At 53.1% G+C, this 22,394-nt stretch overlaps 4 protein-coding genes across 4 annotated transcripts; 2 read left to right on the plus strand and 2 right to left on the minus strand.

Moving 5' to 3' along the window:
- Positions 1-2,062, plus strand: HER10_EVM0006042 (oxalate decarboxylase family bicupin). The gene is made up of 5 exons (XM_035475640.1): positions 1-277; positions 333-613; positions 697-1,023; positions 1,078-1,292; positions 1,345-2,062. The coding sequence occupies exons 1-5, from the start codon at positions 201-203 to the stop codon at positions 1,954-1,956; spliced, it is 1,512 nt and encodes a 503-aa protein (XP_035334992.1). The 5' UTR covers positions 1-200; the 3' UTR covers positions 1,957-2,062.
- A 572-nt stretch (positions 2,063-2,634) lies between these two features.
- On the minus strand, positions 2,635-3,395 carry HER10_EVM0012448 (uncharacterized protein). Its single transcript, XM_035481844.1, has 4 exons — positions 3,064-3,395; positions 2,945-3,007; positions 2,854-2,891; positions 2,635-2,797 (listed from the first exon to the last, which is right to left on the minus strand). Exons 1-4 carry the CDS (start codon positions 3,139-3,141, stop codon positions 2,731-2,733), a joined length of 246 nt encoding a protein of 81 aa, XP_035335453.1. The 5' UTR covers positions 3,142-3,395; the 3' UTR covers positions 2,635-2,730.
- Positions 3,396-5,850: 2,455 nt separating this feature from the next.
- Positions 5,851-11,464, plus strand: HER10_EVM0007528 (uncharacterized protein; the record flags this gene model as incomplete). Its single annotated transcript, XM_035477082.1, has 3 exons — positions 5,851-5,994; positions 6,080-6,346; positions 6,410-11,464. 3 exons carry the CDS (start codon positions 5,851-5,853, stop codon positions 11,462-11,464), a joined length of 5,466 nt encoding a protein of 1,821 aa, XP_035335094.1.
- A 2,276-nt stretch (positions 11,465-13,740) lies between these two features.
- Positions 13,741-15,867, minus strand: HER10_EVM0013383 (major facilitator superfamily transporter). Its single transcript, XM_035482744.1, has 2 exons — positions 14,964-15,867; positions 13,741-14,910 (listed from the first exon to the last, which is right to left on the minus strand). Exons 1-2 carry the CDS (start codon positions 15,521-15,523, stop codon positions 13,932-13,934), a joined length of 1,539 nt encoding a protein of 512 aa, XP_035335530.1. The 5' UTR covers positions 15,524-15,867; the 3' UTR covers positions 13,741-13,931.
- Positions 15,868-22,394: the final 6,527 nt, after the last annotated feature.

A 22,394-nucleotide genomic window follows, 5' to 3' on the forward strand; every position in this document is an offset into this window, starting at 1 on the left:
CTTTGGAGGCAGGTTCTAAGTTCGTCTTATGGCGAATGCGAGGTATAAGAAGGCCCTTCAATCCGGTCTGTAAGGAATTTGTTCTCCATCTCAGAATCATCAGCTTCCAGATCATCTTGCAAACAGACACTCAATAACCAGTCTTTCGTTACAGCGCAATCTTTTCGACTTCGTCTTCTTCCAGTTTATTCTCCGTCGCGATGTATACCCACGGTGCTTTCCTCCTCGCTAGCTTGCTTGCGGCTCTGCCGCAGAGCTATGCCGTTCCGGCGCCACAGTAAGTACTCCCACGAGCACGCGACTACCAGGAGATTGTGCCAACAATTGAATAGAATGGGAGACTATGGCGAGAACAAAGGCCCCGTTGGCGGTGTCGATCCGCCCATTCCCACCGTGACTACACCTACGGGAAGTCTCAGAGGAGATTCTAGCCTTCTCGGAGGCAACGCAGCGCGACCTGACCCCGAGACTGGCGGCTCCGCCAACGTCGACGACGTTACACTCGTGCCCGGCCAGGAAGCAGACGGAAAGCTCGGCTTGTACCTGAACTTTGATGGTGTCGACGTCCCGCAACCGATCCGCGGCGGACTAGGATCTCCGGACCCGGGCCCAAGTACGTTGCATCCCTAGCGGGGAGGCGTTGAAGGGAGATTGATCATTGCAGGGAAGAGATGCGCTAACACATAATTCCCGCAGGAACCTACGACTATGAGAAGCTAAACCCCGATCTCTTTGCCCCGCCCGGCACCGACAAGGGCGATGTCGAGAACGCCATGTGGCCGTTGGGCCTTTCGCATAACCGTCTCGGCAGCCAAGAGGGCGCCGGCTGGGCGCGGCAGCAGAACACTAAAGTTCTGCCCGTCGCTTCTGCCATGGCGGGTGTCGATATGAAGTTGCAGCCTAACGCTTACCGCGAGCTTCACTGGCACACCTCCGCTGAGTGGGCGCTCATGCTCAAGGGATGTTGTCGCATCGCAGCGATGAATGAGGATGGAAAGAGCTTCGTCGACGATGTGTGCGAGGGTATGTTTCTCTCGACCTGATTCGTTTTCATAGAAAGCTAACCAAGTCACATAGGCGATGTATGGTTCTTCCCGAAGGGGGTCCCTCATAGCATTCAGGCGTTTGACCAAGGCACAGAGTTCCTCCTCGTCTTCGACCAGGGAAGCTTCAGCGAAGAGAACACATTCCTCGCTTCTGAGCTATTCTTGAGGAACCCCTTGTCCGTTCTTTCCAAGAATCTTAAGACGGATGTTTCTGCATTTGACAAGATCCCCAAGGATCAGCTTTATGTAAGTCAAAAGATGATTTGGCACGTTGGTGCATTAGCTTACTCATTTCCAGATCTTCAATGGTACACCTGCGCCAAAGGACATTGAGCAGCAGAACCAGACCTCATCAGCAGGATCGCTGACTGGTGCTGAATCATACACCTACCATTGGTCGCAACAAAAGCCCTTCCAAGTCCCCGGCGGATCCGTCAAGATCCTCGACCCGCAAACGTTCCCCATTGCGGAGAACTTCTCGGCTGCCCTTGTCGTCGTCCAGCCCGGCGCCATGCGTGAGATCCACTGGCACACCACCAGCGACGAGTGGAACTACTTCCTGCAGGGCTCCGGCCGCATCACAATCTTTGAAGCCCCTGAGGCTTCGCGTACCTTTGACTTCACCGCCGGCGATGTTGGTTACGTGAAGGTTGGTGACAGCCATTACATCGAGAACACTGGTACCGAGGACGTTATCTTCCTTGAGGTCCTTCAGGCGCCCAAGTTCTCGGACATCAGCGTTGCGCAATGGCTGGCCCTTACCCCGAAGCAGGTCGTCAAGGATACTCTTGGCCTCTCTGACGAAGTGATTGCTGCGATTCCCAAGGAGAAGGAGTACATCAAGGTTGGCAACACCAACATGACGGCGCTGGCCGATGGTGGACGTAACTTCAAGAAGTTTAAGGCTTAGTTCCTTACTTGATTCTCTTCATTTCTACTGTAGATATTTTCGGACGCGCGAGTTTTGCGAATTGGGTCTGGCATGGAGACAGGAGTTTAGTCGTTCGATAGCGTGCGTATCAGTATTAACAGCAAGTGATATCTCAATACGAGGCCTTCGACAGGAAAGAACGTGACACGCTCATGTAGCTTCAAGCTCCAATGGCAAGTTTGCTGATTTGACTCGCGAAACAAGCCGAGTTTGGTCTTGGTAAGTCGTGTGAAAGTGATCGATCGTTGCTTGCAAACGATAATCATTCTGCCGCTCTGAGATTCCGAGCAAGTGCGATGGTCCATGACAAGGTGGGGGGATCCAAAAACCCTCCATCAGCTGCAAGGACCGGATCAGGGGTTATCGTATTCGGCCGCGGCAAGTAAGAAGTTTGCCGGTGGAGAAAAAACACAATCCCCGGCGCCGAGGCAAACAAACAACCTCAACGTCATGAAGCATTAAATGTAGGACAGTCCTATTCATCGCATCTGTCGACTTTGAAGTAGGGATGTGGTGCAGAGTCTCAGAATAGCGGACGTTAAGGGGTTTGAGCTGTGGGGCTCGTGTTATTGACTCGGGCTCAGGAATATGAAGAGTCCACGGAAACATCGTCAAAGTGTCAATGGTAAAGAAATGATATTTATGGTGAAGTGAAGTGCTCTTCAGACAAAATTCCCCTTTTTTTGATTCAAATACAAGGCACGCCATGCTCGGTCCACACTAAAACGAATATGCAAAGACTCATTCATCATCTCAGCTGAATCCAGGACCCCTGCCAGCCTGGGTTCCGCAGACGCAGTCAAAGTCATTGTTTGCCTTGCTATTGCACTGATTAGAATCATGGTAGCATCGATGAGTTGGTGCAGGTAGACTTACTCGATGCAGACGGCCAAGTTTGCGGTTGTATCCGAGCACTATGAAGCTGTTTAGTTCTGTTGCCGGGCATTGTTCTGATTGAATAACTCACGTGCTTGATGCACTGGCCCTTGCAGCCATCCCGCTGTTCTTGAGTCTGGCAGTTTTTGAAGAGCTATAAAAGTCAGCTACGGGAACTTTACAACTAGCAAGTCTCGGATCAAGACTGACCTCAGCGTTTGTCGGTGTACGGCACTCGACAAAAGCCATGGCGGCTCCGGCGGAAGCGAGGAGGAGAATGAACTTCATATTGACGAGTTGGAAGCGAAAATGATAGACTCGGTGTGTGGTGTTTTTGATGGTAATTCTATAGCTCTCTTCCGATGAATGAGCTGCGATTAAGCTTACTTATGTACTTCGATTGAATGCAGCGAATTTTCCGCAGCTCTCGATAAACTTCAGATGAGGAAAGGATGGTATCAAATTGATTAAAACCCCGACGGGATGAACAGGTCACGACATGCTGTATGACTCTGTTGTTCCACTCTGAACCTTAAATCTGTAGGGCTTTGCGAGCAACCTGCTGACTTTAAAACCGAGCCGCTATTAAGTGAAGCCGCTAATCCAGCTCGGCTTCGGGAACGGATCACAAAAAGGCAGACCCTTTATCTCCATCTTGGCGATGACTCGTGTCAGCATCAAGGTGTCGAATGACGGGCGCCGTCAGCTGCGTGGAGTCTGAAACCGCCCTGTCATTCAACAAGTTCTAGGATCATTCAGGTACGAGAACCAAGTTGCTTAGGGATCGGACCATAAAGAAAGTCTTGTGCACTGAGTAATTATACCGATTCTTTGCTTTCGCACTCCCAGTCAGCGAAATAGTAACCAACGAGGCAACGGGACGGGACTTCCGACCCAATTAAGCGAGGGAATCGCAATGTTTCGATATTAATTTGCAATGATTGAAAGCCACTAGAATCACGTGTACAGATAGGTCGACCGATGGGATAATCATTGCGTGGACTTTTTTCAACTGGACAACTTTCCAGCAAGCGGCTTTGAGCACATTTCTTGAAATTAAGTTCATCCGGCAGCCTGCTTGGTCCTGTTCTTATCGTCAATAGTGGAACTTTGGCACTTGGAAGCGCTTTGACTTTCAGTTGGCAAGGATCTGTTTCTGCTCGCTTGGGATTGAGATCTGTTTTGGAACCGAAAGCAAACTTAATAAATATGGCTTTGCTAGGTACGGGATACTACTGCGTCAATAGCACAGCCTCTGTGTCTCTTGTGCCATATTTCTCAGTGAAAAGTCCGCCGACAGATGGTTTTCAGGCCTGAAACCGAAGCCAGATGGTCCTTTACAATCGGCTAAGGTAACATGAGTTGTTGGCACGGACGATGTGTTGGTTGCAGCCACAGTACACTCAGAATTTGATGCGAGACTCAACGGATTGAGCTGATATAAGGAAATTTCATCGATATCGGAACTGCATGTTTTTATTAATAAATTGTGAGGTGACTCTCGTGGCTATCTTGGGGATCAATGTACGATGACACTAAGCGGATGCGTATAGGAATACGTCTTCGGCATTGAGAGCTTGAGAACGTTGGCCAGGGGGCGACGAAGCCAATAGAGATGAATTCCATTCTCTGCCCTGGTTTTTGTAAATTGAGGGGGATTTGAACTTGTCGAGCAGCTGATCAGGGCGGGTGAGACATTCCAGTCGCCTGGACGGGCGCTGAGGATGCTCGAGGCGCGCTTGTCGATCAGTGGCGCAAGCCCTCCCAAATTCTCAGCCAAAGTCTCCACGTTTGAGTTGTAGACTACGTCTAGAACAGCCCCCATTGCGGGGTGATAGGTTCGTTTCACGGCTGGTTCCGCGAGGCAACAATGTTTCCCGTGGTTCTAGGTTCTGTGGAAGTAGATTTCTATTCCGCGTCTGGGAATGGGGGCGGCCTGTTTCTCTCGCCTCCTCTCAACGATATGCATGCGTCGTTAAGATCACCTTCTGTCTCAGAATTACGCAGATCAGACAATGATGGCAGGTTGACGAACGTACACTACGGATATGTGTCGGCGACCGAGAAGGCCTCACCGCATGTCATCTGCAGCGGGGTTGTGCAGCTTGGGACATGGGCAAAAACGCCGTGCTGTTTTGAAATCCTGCCACCTACGAGACATGGCTGCCCTAAAGAGTGATCTGTCTTGGCAATCTCTCAGCTCCAAGCCAACCTTAGGATACCTATGCCCTAGGCTTTGGCGGCTAGCCTTAGATCGTCTGACGCCTCAAAGTGTCTAAAACGTGCTTGGGGTATGGGAAAAGCCACCATAGGAATTTACTGTAGTGAAATGGGCGTCTCATCATGTGAAGTTAATCACATCACGATTCTCAGTATGAGTTTAGGTATCTGCATTTAGTTGAGAAAGGTAAAGACTTGCATAGACATACCTGCCACCATGGCTTTTGTTGCAGGTCGCGGCTCATCGGCGGAAGACATAATAGCCACAAATTAGTGGGGATTCAAGTGCTTTAAAGAATTCAGCGGTGTTGAAGCAAAAACTACGACGTACTAACTACTCGCTCAGAAGAAGAAGAATTTTCATCCGATGAACTTTGGAATGTTCGCACTGAATTTGCGATCATGGAGTCGTGGGAAAGCCGTCGGTGGCGAGCTATGAACTTGGTTTAAGTTTGTGGCTACTACAGCTGAACTCGCTAGTAGGGATGAGCGAGTATCCAAGCCAGATTGGTGCAAGAGGCTGCTTCCAGCCGAGTGATGGACAGAGAACCTGGCATCTAAGTGGTGGCAACCGCATAAATGGTGATAAGCAGGGCATGAGAGCTTGAGGGGATTTTGTGAAAGACAGTCCCATATCTTTAAGGTAATGATGATAGCGTATAATAAGACGATTTCCCATGCATGTCGTGAGCAAATAACAAAAAAGATTTCTATGCAATCTCTTAATCAGATTTACTACTTTGTCATATTTTATTCCCTTCATTCAAGCTCTCAGAAATGGACGCCAGCAACTCCAACCTTACAGACCTAAGATACGGATATGATTTCGTGGTCTCCACTACTCAAGCCAGCATTAACTCTGGCTTGTTGGAATATCTCTGGGAAAGTAACCAGCCAATCAACCTCATTTGCTATCTCTCGGTGAGTATTCCCAAATGGAGAAACATGGCAAAATTCCTCGTGGGAGATCAATAGTATCGACCGACTGCTAATATAGCCGCCGCAGGACTCAAATAACGGAAATGCCACAACCCAGATCAGCCTCGAAGAACTGTTGAAGAGGACAGATGGGGTCAACCCGTTCGAGATCCTAGATGGTGCATCGCCGAACGACCCTCGAGTTGAAGCGCTCACTCGGAACAACTTCGTCATTGGCGTGAAAATTCGCATTGGTGTGCCCCCTGGCGTGATGCCCAAGGAGCTTCCTCCAGTCCTGGAGCTCGGCAAGAGTGACGGCAAGTCTCTCTTCCGAATGTTTTGCTCCGAGTTCCAGGTCATTCAGAATACGACTAGCGAAGGATCATCCGCAAATGGACGTTGGAACGTCTGAAACCAGCCCTCTGGATCGCCGTGGTATATCGAAACGGGCGTCAACATCCTCAATAAGGGGCTTGACTGGGGCCTCGAGACACCCTATCTTAATCACCGCCCAGAGCTCAAGGGAAAGCTCAAGTCCCAATTCAACTATCTTCCTCCCAGCAAGTCTTACAGTCTTCAGCAGACTCTCATGGATCTGGAAACTGCTGCCGATCAAAGCACACCCAATTTCGTGGGGATTCCAGCCGGTTCTCCCGTCCTAGAAATCCTGCAGAAGAACTTCGTGGACCTCTACAGCAAGGCAGCCAAGAGCTACGGAAAACCGATTCTTGCAGTTGCCGCCGTTGCTGAAGACCATCCAGATCCTTCCACACTCCAGGTGACTTCGGTTGAAGTGGGCATCAGTCGGTACAGGGACTCAAATGCTCGGGTCGTCAACAATCCGACCCCCGAACAGGCGGCCGCAGCGACACTCAACCATCTCTGTATGACGAACTGTCACGAGGCTCCAACAAAAGTCTCGGATCCTTACTGGAACTGGGTCCAGCCCTGGGATGTGAAGAGCGAAAGTGGTGTCATTGCCATCAAGCGAAGCGTATTCGCCGAGCAGTTGATGAACATCATCCTGCCGTCTGCCCGGAAGTCTTGCCTCACCTCCAAAGTTCAGATCGATTATGACGACTGCCTGGGCAACTGGAAACCAGTGGTACAGTTTTTTCCTGGTCAACTGCCACAAACCACGGATGTGCGAACCCCTGTTAACGGCGAATGGATTATTGACATTACTTGGTCGGCCGAAGGCAACAATCCCGATGGGAAATGCGAGAACTCAGAGATGTGGGGTCGATTCTATGACAGCATCGAAGTCGTCCCTCACTACTCTTGTGAGGTAAACGCCGATGGGAGTATCATCACCATCAGCCAACGATTGTGGGTCGTTGTCTCATTGATGTGCGAGGGTATCACACAGTCACCACTGAATGCATACGACGTCACCATCACCGACACCTACGACTTGTCTGTGGACCAGACTGGCCAGCTGAATATCACACGTGACAAGAATAAGTCTCAAAAACAAGACAATTCGCAGTCCCCTGAAACAAATTATTGGGGAAACGCATTCGCGGGCATCACCGACCACTTCAAAGAGGTCAAGACCGAGGTTACAGATCTGGTGAGCGTGGAGCTGGGGAGTATCAACTTTGCTACGCCCCACAACTTCGTGTTTCCTGGTGGGAAGGTGTTCACGTACACATCAGCCAGATTTTCCAACCACCAAGATTTAATCTGCGACATCACCTACACGGCACCAACCAAGCCCTTCCAGCCGCCGCCCAGGGAAGATGCCCCAATAACCAACCCTTCGTGGGACAATCTTCCCACGAGACCCGCGCCGAAGCTTCCCGAAGCCACCGGCCCGCCGGCATACTCCATGACCCATACGACCGATCTGATCCAAAATTACATCCAGGGAGACATCGTGGCTCCTACAGCAAAGTTCGAAGCTCTCCAAACTGAAGACGGCCACTCCTTGCTCTTCGCGCTGAGCACGGACAACGTCTTCAATGTGATTGTAGAGCAGAGCGGCACGACCAAGACCGGCTGGATCCGCATGGCTCTCTCGTCTGGTTTCACGTCAGTACGCACTTTTGACGTGGGACAGAGCGTCACGGATGGCACCATTGGGATGGCGTTGGTGGTGTCTGAGGGTGGTTCAGACAAGCTCTTCCTCTCCCTCTCAAATTCCAGCTCTGACACATCCTGGATGGCGAGGCCTCAGTGGTCTGCCATTGACTTTGACGCAGAGGGCGGCATAGGTTCAGGGTCTGTTGTCAACATTGTCCGCGTCATGTTCGCTGAGCCTCAGGGAAGCCGGCAGCACATCATCGTCGACATCGACCGCTCGTCAAACAAGGCTACCAAGGACATTACCCGCTACTACGTTGACCCTCAAAAGACATCCGGTAGATACTGGGCCTCGCATGGTCTGCCGGTAGACATTCAGCATGGCGACTATCAGAGCTGCGTGGGCAGAGTCGCCTGCGGGTTCGTTGACGGGGTATACACTCTCGGCACCGCCGGTAACTCAGCCCAGCTGGTCTACGTGCCCATCGAGAATGCCTTCGGTGACGGTCCTCCATTACCATGCCGCCTCAGCTTGCCACAGAACGCGCAGGCCTCTGCCATCGCCGCCGCTCGTAGATCCGGTTCTCTCGCCTCTCCAGACGGAACAACGGACTTGTTCGCCGTCAGCAACTCGACTCTCTTCTATTTCCCAGCTGAACGCCAGACTGACGGGTCGGTCGCTACACAATTGCTTGACAGCAGCTTACTTTCGGGCACTTCAGAGCTCGCAGCCATGACCCACAGAGGCGTAACGACGATCTGGGGCAGGAATGCCAGCAACGAAGTGTACTACCTCTCCTGCCCATCCAGCCAGCTGAACAATCAAGGGGCTTGGAGTGTCCCTGTGCCAATTGTGTTCGGCGTAGAGCAGATGACGCCGTATCTCAACCGCAGCGACGGTGGCAACGCAATCTTCACATCCGGGTCCGGCAAGCTTGAGAGATTGACGCAGGCCACCGGCACAGACGCGAAGTTGTGGGCTGCAGATGAGATCAAGCTCGAGGCCAGTGGGCCTAAGGCCAAGCCGCTCCAGTTCAAGTCGTACACGACTACGATCCAAGTCCTCGATAAACATGAGCTTCCAGCCCCTGGCGTCAATTTGTCGATTTCTACCAGTTCACGCACGCCCGTGTACATGAACGGGATCTACTACGTCCTTGGGCCGGCACCTGCCACAGTGGCTACGGATGCGACCGGGAGCTTGACAGTCGTCGAGGCCTTGCAAGACAGCATCAACGGCACTCTCATGACGGTGACTTGTAACAATGGAGAGGCCGAAATTACCATCAATCCTATGGAGAAGTCATTCCAGACGGTAGCAGCGCTCAGTAGCGAAGGAGCCCTCCGGGACGCCAAAGTACCAACCAATACGGTCTCTGGCGGCATCAGGGGCACGCCTACGTGGACCGCTCTCGTAGAGGAGACTGTATCATCGAACGATGTGGCCAACGTCGCGAACAGCCTCAGCAAACTCGGCACAACGTATGGACTCGTCAAGCCCACAGTCACCCCGAGATCTTGCATGAGCGTGGTTCCACACACGCTTTACACGTCCTCGTCTTCGGTCGACAGTCTGGCTCATGACGCCGCCATCGCAGCTGGTGACCTTTTCCGCTGGCTGAAATCCGACGTGGAACATGTCATCGACATCATCAAGGACGACGCAACTGAAGCATGGCACTTCGTAGCCACCATCTCCGGTAAAGTCTACCGCGCCGCATTGACCTCGGTCGAAGCCATTGTCGGAGCGGCGGAGTGGATTTTCAACGCCATCAAGATTAGTATCAAGAAGCTCATGTCTTTCGCTGAATTCCTCTTTGACTGGGATGACATCGAGCGTACCAAAAAGGTTCTTTGCAACATGACGAAGCAATGGCTGAAAAACCAGGTAGACTCAGTCCAGACTGCCAAGTCCATGTTTGATGTGCAGATGGCCAGCGCCGAGGAGAGCGTCAAGAAGTGGGCAGGCATCACGGACTTATCAAAGACGCTCGGCAGCAAGGCCTCCCAGCCGACAGCGGCAAACGCCTCGAATCCTACAAAGGGGCACACCTCGGCATCTCAGATGATGATGACACACTACAAAAACCATGGCGCGAATCTGACAGTGGTGGGGACGCCCCCCAAGATGGCACGCGATGAGTCGCATCAGGCCGTCAACTGTCTTCTTGACGTGCTCGAAAAGGAGGGCCAGACTCTCTCAGCTGCTTATGTTCAGCTCAAGAGCTTGGCCGAGGGATTCCCGTCCATGACGGTGGAAGCGGTGCTGAAAGAACTCGTTGGGATCGTCGGCGTCGCTATGCTGTCCACTGTCCAGGTCGTGGTCGACGCCTTGCTCGACGTCCTGATCGAGTTTGCTGACAGTGCCATTGGCCTCCTGGATACAAAAGTTCACATACCCGTCATCTCTGACATTCTGAACGACATTGGAATACCAGATGTGTCCTACTTGGACCTTGTATGCTGGATTCCCGCCATGTCCTACACGGTAATCTACAAGATCGCCAACCAGGAGGCTCCGTTCGCCGCTCATGAAGCTGAAGTCCAGGCTTTTATTGCCGCTGACAATTGGGAGGCTTTACAAACTTGTTTAGGACCAAAGCAATCCAGGTCGCGGGCTGAATCGCCTCGCGGGCAGGAGGGAGATCACATGGTTACAGCCGTAGCTATTCGCGAGCCGTCGAACACAGTCATAGTCCACCAAGAGCAACACTCCAACACCCACAGAAGCAAGACCTCTGTGACTTCAATCTCATCGGCTGCATCCGTCACATCGACCAGCACAGCACCCACGTCACCTACATCAACCAGATCCAATAAGCCAGCTGACCGGACATTTCGCCAGGAGATCTATCATCTGGGCCACCTCATAGATAGCACAACCAGACTAATGGCAGCGTATGTCGACTACTGTGAGGTTTTGGCCCCAGCAGCAGACAACCCTTACAGCACATTTTCGACGGTCCTACTCGTCCTCGGTGAAAGTTCTGCTATTGCAGCTGACATAGCCGTAGAGAATGCCCCGCTCGAGGATTCGGCAACGAGTGCGCTTTCCAAAATTTTAACCCTCTTCAGAGTTGCTGCCCTCGTTGGCTTCAACGAACTAGTACAACATCAAGTCGGCCACTGGGGATTCCAATCTATGGTCGTCACGAGTGATCTTCGCGTCAAAGGGGCAGGGATTGATGCTATTCTCGCCATACCAGCAGTGATGATTTCACTTGATCATCTCTGTGAAATCGCTCGTGATGTCGCTGGTGGCGGCGACATGAACTGGGAACAAGGAGCGGCCGTCACTGGCGAGTTCTCCAACATCGCATCCTATGTGTCGCGGATCTGTTACTACTTTGCTGCTCAAGCTACGCCAGCAGGCCCGCAATTTGCTGGGATCATGGTGTTTGCAAACATTGCTGGTGCTGGACTGGAATTCGCCGAGGCTGAGATGTAGGAGCTGGAGACGAAATGACACTGCTGGGCACGCCAAGTTGGTGGTTAACACCAACAGTCGACCAGGGTAGCCTCGATTAATCTCTTCATCTGGCCTGGTTGGAGCTATCTTTGCTTGTTTGAGAGTGCCCAGTTAAAACGGTTGAACTTAGATTATTACTGTACTTGCCTGACCGAGCTGTCTCGTAGCTCCCTACTTTCCTTTTCTCAGTGCGATGCTGGCTCTGGCTCTTAACTTGTCAGTCACAGTCTATCATTTGCGGTGATGCCATCGCGTTCGGAAGATGTTTCTTACGGAAGGCGACTTGAATAAAGCGCCGACTCTCTACTCGAGCAAAAATGTAAATTCAATACTTACAGCAGCTCGTTGGCCTCAGAGACGGGGGGTTTACAAGGGGGGCCTATGGGGACAAATCCGGCATCGTCACGCTTCGCGCTGCTCGAAGATTCTTCGAAAAGTCGACATCATCGCAGAACATTGCTGTAACACTAGGGCAGAGGAACTCTCAAGAACAGAATCATGTTATCCCGCTCGTCCGGCACCCGGAATCAGACCACCGCCGGCTCCCTCATCTCACGGATCTCAAGCGCATCCCAAAACCGGCCATGCATCCCACGGCGTAGCGTAGCCGAGGACCCCGGCCCACGGGAACGATGTCAAGATTAAACCTGTATAAGTAAATAAATCCCGAAAACGGGATGGCCTTCCTGCGCCGCAGTCACACATAAGACCCCGGGTCGGGTTGTGACATTAGGGCCTGGGCGAGACGGACAACATCCGAGCAGGATTCTCATTTTCCTTAGATGTAATCTTCCGAACTGGGAAAACAGGAACAAGAGAAAAAACTGGAGGCTTGCCAAGTCCTCGGGTTCGCAATGGAGTCATACCAAAATCTCTTTCAAAAATCTTTTCCAACTTCACCGTATCCATCAATCCCCCTGGCTGGTTACCCCACGCCCACGGTCCTCGGGCTGAATGTAGAGGCCCGGTGTTCTCTCCGCGCACCGCCCACGCGTTCCCAGATCCACTAGCCCACAATCCAAGTCCTCAATTCTGAATATGGACCAGAAGCTGAACCAGGCCAGGTCTGGAACCATGTGAAATCTCAGCGCCCAAACTGGAGCGAGTCCGAACAAAAACATCTCTGCGCAAAGCGGAGTAAACCCGTACGGAGCACTCCACGTCCAGGGTACAATGAGGGGAAATGATATGAGCGGGGTGGCCGCCCCCATTGAAAAAACTCTTGGAGAAATCTGGAGCGAGCGGGGACTCACCAACAGCAAACCCCCCACAACGGACGCCAATTAAACGGTGCCCCAATGAACCAACCCGTGGAACGGTGAGCACACGAACCGGCCCCATCGCGACGTTTGGCGCCCACTGCACATCGTACGAGACTGCTTCCAACATCGCGGCATCGCTGATCGCAAATGTCTCACCGCACAGACTGGGCGAACCCCAGATGGAGAAGGCCCGGCCGCCTGACAGAAAACCCTGCAATGCACATGGAAAACGTGGAGTCTGGAGATGTCGGGGAAAGGGAGAGATGTGAGATTGCAACATGGGGAAATCTCATCCATGATCCATCCCGGGGGTTTCGCCGTATGATTGAGAGAATACAAGGTAGTGATACGGCTAACTGTAGTAATTTGATTCGTATTCAGATCTGCGTTTCTGTATAATCTCTTAATTTCAACGGACAAAAAACCCTTGCCTTACTATGAAAATTACAACCGTTTGCTAGAGTAGCAAGCGTCTTCACTGTGAAGCACACCGGTTTCCAACTTAAGGGAGTGTGGGCTCAAGCAGTGGACCCAACCAGAACAGCTGCACAACTTGGAGAAAAGCCAATCAAGCCACAAAGACAAAATCGGAGGATTTCCTGAGAAAATCAAGAGTGATAGTTACCGTCTCCAGACGACGACTGTCAATCTGAGCTCTTAAGAAGGCAAGTAGCCGACCGCCGGTTACCTGCTCACGCGGCAATGGAATATGGAGCGGGATAAGTGGGTCCCGGGCATTGGTCTGGACCGGTTCGCCCTCGATCGGGCCTAGCACCACCGATGACTAATTTCCCACGAAATGCAAAAGAAAAACAGCCAGAGAGACAAGCACTCGCAAGCTTCAACGCCCAGCGACGCCGATACGTAGCCAGCGGCTTGGCGGAAAGCTTGTCCACACGAGCGAAGAAATGTCGTGATGTGAAACACCATGTCGCACACATGTACTGATCGTCACGGCCGAATGCGGTAAGACAGGGGGACTTTTTTTTTGCAAATGGTATCAATCTTTATATTCATTCATTCGCGCCGTGGCGCTTCCCATGGGGTATTGTGTATGGCATCACAGCCATTGGAGGCCTATGCCCGGCCTCCTCCCTGTACCTGCGTACCGTAATTCCAAATCATTCCAGTTGTACTTCTCAACAGTGTTGTACGTCTATCGCTGAGCCCGGCAGCGACCGATCTTACTCCTTGCGGGTGTCCTCGACGTTGGAGGCCCTGATGCTACCCTTCTCCTCGTCGTGGTCGTCAATCTCCTTGGTCTCGACGGCCTCGCCCTGCACACCGGCGACGGCGTGTTCGAAGCTCCGGCCGCGACGCTCGGGTCCGAACATGGTGGTGACGACAATGCCCATGGCGATGATGGCCGTGGCGATACCCATGACAGGTCCATAGGCCTCGACGCTATGGCCTGAGGGAGCTCTGACAAAGGTCTTCTCGGAGATGGCGTTGACGATCTGCGCAGAGGGGGATGAGATCATGTTACCCAGCTGGTAGGTGATACCAGGGAAAGAGGAGCGGAAAGCCGGGGGCGAAAGCTCGTTGAGGTGGATGGGAATGACACCCCAGGCGCCCTGGACGAAGAATTGCATGAAGAAACCGCTGGCACTCAGGCTGCGCTCGCCCTGGGGAAGGATCCAGGCGGGGATGAGGCAGGCAGAGATGAGAGCAGAGACGATGATGGCACGGCGACGACCGACGAACTGGGACAGGTAGCCGATGATGGTGCCACCAACGCAAGCGCCAGCCTTCATGAGAATGGAGGCACGGGAAGCACCGGCGTTGTCCATCTCCTTCTGAGCAATCATGAAGGTGGTGTACGAGTCTTGCGAGGTGTGGGAGTAGTAGTTGAACCAGGTCATGAGGATGATGCAGTAGACACACATCTTCCACTCCTGAGCCAACATCTTCTTGGTCTCGCGCCAGAAGGCGCCGGGTGAGGCCGACTTCTTTCCGTGGGCCTTGGCCTCAAGGAACTGCTGGGACTCCGGGAAGGCGATACGGACGAGACCGACGGCGATGGAGATACCGGCAGCGATCCAGAAGACCGTCTTCCAGGTCTCGGTGCCACCGCCGACGCCGAGGTTGGCGCAAGCGGCGAGGACGTAGCCGAATGAGTAGCCCTGTTGTAAGATACCGGACATCAAACCACGAGCGTTGGAGCTGAGAAACTGTTAGCAAGCCATTGAAGGAAGGCAAATGATTGATTGACATACGGGCAGTGCTCAAGAGCCATGGCAATGGCGTTGCCGTAGACACCTCCCATGAAGAGACCGAACAAACTGCGCACAGCCAAGAATTGCTGGAAAGTCTTGCTGTAAATGGTGGCAATCTGCAAAAGACCAAGGATGATCATGTTGAGAACCATGGGCCACTTGCGACCATACTTGTCACCAGCCAGACCGAAGAAGGCGGCGCCGACGGAACGGAGAAGCAGAGTCAGGGTGATGGCAGTGGTGATATCCGTCTTTGAGCGGTCGTAGTACTTGGCCAGCTTGGTGGTCTGGATCGACAAGGCGTGGAAGTCAAAAGCATCGGCGGTCCAGGCGCAGAATCCGCAGAGGAAGAAGAGCCAGTCGCGAGGGCTGAGCTGGGCCATGAGGCTGATGGGGTTCTTGATTGGGTCGGGATCTTGCCATTCTGTGTGCGTCTCGCCAGTCGGGCTGACAACAACGGTACGCTGCCTCCAGATGAAGAGATCTTTCAAGGACTGCTTGGCCGTGGCCAGCACGCCCTTGGCGATGGGGTCGGCGGGCTGCGCAGTCGACGTCGACATGGTGGATGTCTGTCTGCGTTTGTTGGCTCTCTAAGACACGTTCAAGTGTATGAGGGACTGAGGTAGTTGAAGATGATGTCGGTGATCAATGAAGAGGTAAAGGAGGAAGAAGAGATGAGAGGATGAGGCACGACTGGTTGAGTTCAACAGAATGGGATGAAGAGGGGGACACAAAGCTTCTTCATATAGTTGGGCAAGCCATCGATAACCATGCAGGTTGGCGAATCATCAGACCGTCCATCGCGTCGGTGCCAAGAGTTCACCAACATGGAGCAGGTGGATAAGGTGGTTTCGAGGGAGTTGAGAGAGACAAAAACAAAGAGCACCGGTATCGAGGTCCAGAGTGACCGGGATGGCACCGACATGCTCACGGTTTCGAAAGCGATCATCTCCCATGATGGAACGCTGCAGTGAGAAGCGTGATGATTAGTGTGGGCAGGCTGGCCAATGGAGGCCAGAACTGTTTCTGATGGATGCGTGGGGAGGTCGGAGTCAATGATGCGGGGTCGGCGTCGGGGAAGAGGACAGGATGAGCATGGTGAGGAGGCCAGAGGGAGGTATGCTACATGGGAGCTAGATTTGCTAGATGGCAGCTAGAGCTTTCTAGCGGGGAGAGTAGAAGAGCGTGCGGCGTCCCTCGATACGGATACCATGCAACTTGCGAGTAGCACGAGAAAAGGCGGCAGACAAGGGGGTCGAGGAGACCAGGGTGTTTGTTCCATGCCCATGCCCATGGTGGTTGGCGAAGTATGGTCCCGAGAGAGAGAGAGAGAGCTAGGGAAAGCTAGGGACCACGAGGATTACGAGGGCGCGGGCCATGTTGGGATATTGCATACGATGGCGTTCGTTGGCAAGGGAGAGGAAGCGTAGCCTGCGTCTGGTCTATGCCCACTACGGAATTCCACGCGTGCGGGAGACGGCCTTCACTCCGGCACATGATGGATCACCCCATGCAGCCCGCTTCTCAGCTAGCTACCTAGCTACTGGCGAGGGATCTGGATGGGGAAGAGGTTGGTTGGCGTTTGTAATGATGAACCGTGGTCCATGGGTCAAGCGTCCGTCTCCCGGCATGTCCAAGTGCGGCAAAGTGATATGCGATATGAGGCGGGATCCAAGTTAACGCGCATCACGTCGAATCCACTGGGAGTCGCCGGCCGAACACCCTCTTCTCTCCATGAATGAACTTCATTTCGGGTTGGTATGCTTGGGAGAAAGTGACGACGGTCTTCGTTTGGTCGCACAAAACGTGTCACACGCCTCCATCTCTCTTGTCTTGGTGTCTGTACTCTGTGGTTTCGGGCATGGTGCAGGTTGCGCTGTGGCAGACCAGAATAGGAAACGGTGAAACGAATGGCACGGAGTAGGCCCGTTGAAAAGCGACTCTCGATTACTCAGTCATGGCTGGCCTTTGTCGCGAAGCAATGTTGAGTGGCTCCGTTGCAGTGGTAGCGATAGCTGTGATGTTGCGCTGTCGGAGCAGTGTAAGAAACGGATGGAGTTGAGGGCCAAGAATAAGCAGATTGGAACGCTAGGAATAGCAACGGGGGTTCAATTGCGGCGATAGTGTGCACTGTGAGAAGTGAGAACTAACGCCAAACGGAGCCAGGAAGAAGCGAAGAAAAAGTTACCTTAGTCAGGGCCGCGAAAAAGGGTTAGGTTGGAGCGAGTGCAGAAAAAGTTTGCGCCTCACACGTCCAGGAGGTCTTGGCTGTCTGTGTTGGGGTTTGGTCTGTGGAGAGTTGGATGGGGGCGATTGAGCAATGTTGCATCACGGCCGAATCCTTCGATGGAGCGGGAGGGGAAAGGTGTGTGTGCGTTTGTGTGATTGTGTGTGCGGGAGAAGAGGAGACAGGAGGGAATGGAAGATGAGCAGCAGAGGCAGAGTCAGAGTCAGACATTGGAGATGGTCAGAGGTAAGGTGTACGTACTCTTCCATTAGATGTTGGATGTCGGGAGATATTGGATTTGGGAAAGAACGAGGGAAATGCAAGACGAACGAACGGGAGGCACTTGAGCAGCATGACCCACCAAGTCACGATCACGCCTGCCTTCATTTTGTTCTTCTCACGATGATTTAGAGTTCCTTCCCGGTCCAGCAGGAACCTGAACCTAAGGGAGAGCAAGACAAGGAAAGCGCGCCTTCACTGGCGTCCCGTGACTCTTCTTCTTTCCTTCATCGATCGATTGCTGCCTTCCAGAAGGAGCGCCAGAAGACATCCCGTCCACCAAGGTAGATACGTACATCGTACGCATCCGACCTGAGGAAAGTGACGCTCGACTCCGGATTTCTCAATTGCACCTTCTTCACGCCAGAATGTACGTATTTCCAATGAATTATGCTTCTTCCATGCCTCGCACTACTGCCGCCACCTGGTTGCAACTTGCGAGAGAGGGGGGGAAACAAGCGACACCAAAATCGCCAGCGCCAATGCCAACACCAACACACCACAAATCGCAAGCGTGGGAAAAGGAACGCAGGCAGGCAGGCAGACGAGCAAGGATGGGCCACGCTGACCAGACGTAGGCCAAGTCGCCAAGACTCAACGGGCGATGAGTCTGCCAAGAAAGTGCTTGTGTCCTCCTCGGCAAGCCATCCCGTCACGCCAAGTTGCTCGGCGCTGCGAGGGAGTTGAGTAAATTGTCGCCGCACTCGACGACGTCGACGACAATTGACGATATCAATGAGGTGAGGTCAAAAAATGTCGTAAAGTGAGGTCGTTTCGTCGATTCCAGCAGAGCGGTTCGCGAGATCAAACGAACACGTCTGACACGTTTGACAGCTCCGCGAACAGATTTCCCCCAGATGATCCCCCATTGGATTAGCAGATAGCCGATCCCGCACTGATGGGTTCATAGGTACCTAAGGTAGGTAATGGGTGATGGGCAATGCCCGCCCAATGCACTAGCAGCCAGCCAGCGTCCGTCCCACCGTACAAGATGATGGGGGAACGGGGAAATAAGCTTAACGGGCGTTGTGGCCTGATGCTAACAATCTAGCACCATCCGTATTCCTGCCGACTAATACTGAAAAGAAGAAAATGTCTCTCATCTGTGTTGTCTCTTGGCCAATGAAAAATGTATCTTGGACCATGGTGGAGGGGGGAAATACAAGTGACAACGGAAGTCGAGGAAATCCCGCACTGCTATCCGCCAATGGTCATGTAAGTGTTGCAACTTTGCAACCCAGTTACCCAAGCGTCAATACCTAATACCTAGCAAATGGCACGCTACCAATACCTAGTAAATTGGTGCGTATGAGTGTCCACCAGCCCGGACTACTGCGTATCCATTCTTCTTCATCCCCGCGACCCTTTCAATTCCCCAGAGATTCTCAAGTCGGGGCCCCAGGATGGTCCGTCGAAACTGTCAACTAGTCTGCTGGCTCCGTATTACCTGCGCATTCCTGGCAAGCCCACGATACTCGTCACCTTTGTGGGCGTCTAGTTGGACAGTCCGTCGGAAGGCAGTTCCACCCCCACTGTCACTACCTCTGCCACTAGCTGACACTTGCTCCTTCCTTACCTCCTTCCTTCCACCGTTTCTCAATACCTCGTACCTTCCCCCGTCGCGTGTGAGGAAAATGACAAAGAACGGTTCTTGGGAAGGCACGACCGGGGACAACCGGGGGCTCCCTCCGTCGGGCGCAACACCGATAGCGCCAACGTCTCCACTTTCCCCCTCCTCTGGCCTTCGAATCTTCGGCCATCTTCCGAATTATTTTCTCACAACTTCACCACCTCTGGCCAATGGCATCCTCCGTATTCGCCCCCTCACATTCTCTGCATCACCGTTCCCCACGGGCAGATTTCCCCAATCTCTGTTTCCCCGGCCTCCAGATGTCAAATCTCCAGTCTAGCAAGTCTAGCAAAGACTGGAGTCTGGAGTCATCCGCCCGAGATCGTTCTTCAATCCACCTCATGCCGAGTCATGCTGGGTCAAATGGGCCCAAGGCCAAGGTATGGATACTTCATAGTCGCATCTAGGGTTCCTCTCTGCTGGGCATTACCACCACCAACTGAACCATCCACGGGCTACGGCTTATCACGAGTACACGACATCGCAATATTTGCCAAGACTTTGTACCCTCAGAAACCACGCCATTGCCTCTGACTTGCTTGCCGCCAACGGAGCGCCAGTCAGCCAAAACTCCTCCCACATCCCAGTCGCTACATCCAAGCTAATGTACCGCACAGAGCAATCATACCTGGACAGCTCCAGAGAAGCCCAAGAGGCTGATAGCCTGATGCGACTTGTCCCGGTACTCGACCTCTCCGACCACCGCTGACCACTCACCTCACCTCACCGGCCGCCGTCCCTCCTCTCGCCTCGACTTGCCCGCCCCTCGTCTAAACTCAACCTGGAAGGACGCCCGCCCCTCGCCGTAACGTGGGAGAGTCGTTCAACCACACATCGACCGTCTGTAATCACAAAAGTGTCTCTCGACCGAATCTCGTTTCCCCGTCTCCCCATCTTCCCCACCTCTCCAACAACATCTCCCCCGTTCAACCCCAAACCCCGAGTATTCCTTGCGGAGAAGAACGGGTCCATCATTCTCGCCAAACCGGGCCCTTTTCGCAAGCTCAACAACACCTGGCCGGCCATGCGCCTGTCTGCACCAGTGCATCCTCGCATCACCCCACCTCCGTCACCACCCACCACTCGACCATGCTCCGGCGCGCATCCTAATCCTTACCGCAACGAGGCAAAACATCTGCAGGCGCATCTCCCGAGCGTTTCGAGATCCTTTTCCAGCCTTCTGGCCTCTGCTCCGGCGAGCTGCCGCGGCGTGCTACCCTAGGTTTTTGGAATACTACCGTGCCCGCCGGCCGCTATCATACCATGGGAGATGCGCACCGAGAAACTCAAGATCCCACCGTGAACTTTGTCCGAATCATTCAAATTCGCCGCTCTCAAACGGCGGTGAGTCGCAGGACTCCTTTGCGACACTGCCAAAGCGCCTGTCAGTACTCCGTAGAAGTTGAAAATTCCCGATCTCTCGAACTCGCAACTTGTGCAGATACCACCATAGCTTCGGGCCAATCGGGCGATCTTGAGAGTCGAGGCCACGGTACCTTGGTTGACACCAATCGAACGGCAGCTGACGAGCCTCCCGCTGCTCCGGCCAATGTCTCACAGCTAAAGCCTTCCCCGGCGAGACTAAGAATACTTCTAGAAGCCTAGAACCTGGAAAGGCCGCACATGCTCGTATTTTTGGAATTGCGTCGCAACTAGCTTCCCAGCCTCTTCACCTGTGGACTGTGGTAATGGTGTTCCGACTTTCATTGCTAGATATCGCCCGGTGGATTGGTTCTTATCAGCATGTTTTGAAGCACCGCGCATGTTTGAGAACGCCTGGCCTGTGACACCCTGTCTGTGCTGCTTGCAACGCTGGGAATAGCTTGCGACAGGATGTTCCCACTCTGCTTGTTTCTGACAAATTCAGGGTCCGTCGCATGTGCTACGCAACGCATTCGAGTGCTAAGATTAGATGACAGCAGCAAGAAACAAAACGATATCAGTATGCACATCTGTTTCGCTTCAGGGCATTGTCTGTTGGGGTCCGACGTGTCCGAAGTGACGGTCCCTGGTCGAACTAACTTACAAGCAACCCAAGCTCCAGATACAAGAAACGCCAAGGCCCCGAGTCCGTTTTCCCCCTTTCCTTGGCTAGGCTTTTGCTCGACATCAACAACGTGGCGGCTATCTCCTGCTTGGCAGCAGACATAACAAGACGGGCACGAGAAATCCTCGCACACCACTAGGCGCTGTGCCATGAATCGCGGCTCCGCTAATGGAGGGACAACCAAGAGGTCAACCGACTCGGCTTACGCGCCATTGGCACGACCTTGGAGCTTGTTTGCTTAGCTTTGGTCGAAATCGTCTCTGACGATGAATACAACCGTACATGCCACCCTCTCCTCGAGCCGCTAGCCTACCGAACGCCCGCCTGCAGATCAGTCTTGCTCCTGGGTCAGCCATTCGTTCCGGAAGTTCTTCGTGGCCCCCAGCTAGGGCAAGGCTGTCATTCCTACGGTGGCGGCTTCGCAGAGGCCAAGCACCAACATTGACGACCATCGGCTCCATGATGGGCCCGTCTCTACATTCCGAAGTATGACGGTTGATGGATTTCTCCGCTCACTTTGAGATTCTGGGGATCTTGGAGGCCTTGCAGATCCGGGGATATACGGAGATTGTCCTCCCTTCTGCTGCCCATCTTTCACCCGTCGATGCGGGGTTTAAGATCACGACTAACTCAGCTGAAATCAATCACAGCCAGAACCCACACTGGCAAGCGCGGAAAGAGAGAAACCGAGCTCATGATTTTCCACAGTGAAGCTTGGCTCAATGAATATTGCCTTGGCATCTTACGATGTTCAAAGAATGGGCTTGAGGCTGTGTGAGTATCTTATGCAGCATGCTTGACGTGATGCTAGGCTCTGTCGTCTCTCTGCATTGAGCCCTCATATTGATCAACTTTTCTCAACCGCTTTACGGTCCTAAAACACACGCCATTGGTTGCCCAGCGTCTTGCTCGATTCTTTCGCCTTGCGTACTACCAAAGGTCGAGTGCGGAGCTAACCGGAGTCTTCCGGAGGGGCCACCACGGCCATGGAGCTGGATACTGATGGCCCGCTTGTCTCTCTTCGCGAGAAGTTATGGCAATAAGCGAGATCAGTGAATAGGGGCCAAGATTTGAGTTTCTTAGTTGGCACGAAGTCCTCCGATAAGTTTTCGTCTGGGAATGGGGTCATCTAGTCTGGCCAGCGACTGTCTTCTGAATGGCTACACTCCGTCCATTATGGCCCACGAACTTCTGTAGCGAAAACCACGCAGTGATTGTGTCTCCCCCACTAGCTCGGAAACTTCAGTT

Source organism: Colletotrichum scovillei, assembly GCF_011075155.1.
Source record: "Colletotrichum scovillei strain TJNH1 chromosome Unknown Contig00004, whole genome shotgun sequence".
Classification (NCBI taxonomy): Eukaryota; Fungi; Ascomycota; class Sordariomycetes; order Glomerellales; family Glomerellaceae; genus Colletotrichum; species Colletotrichum scovillei.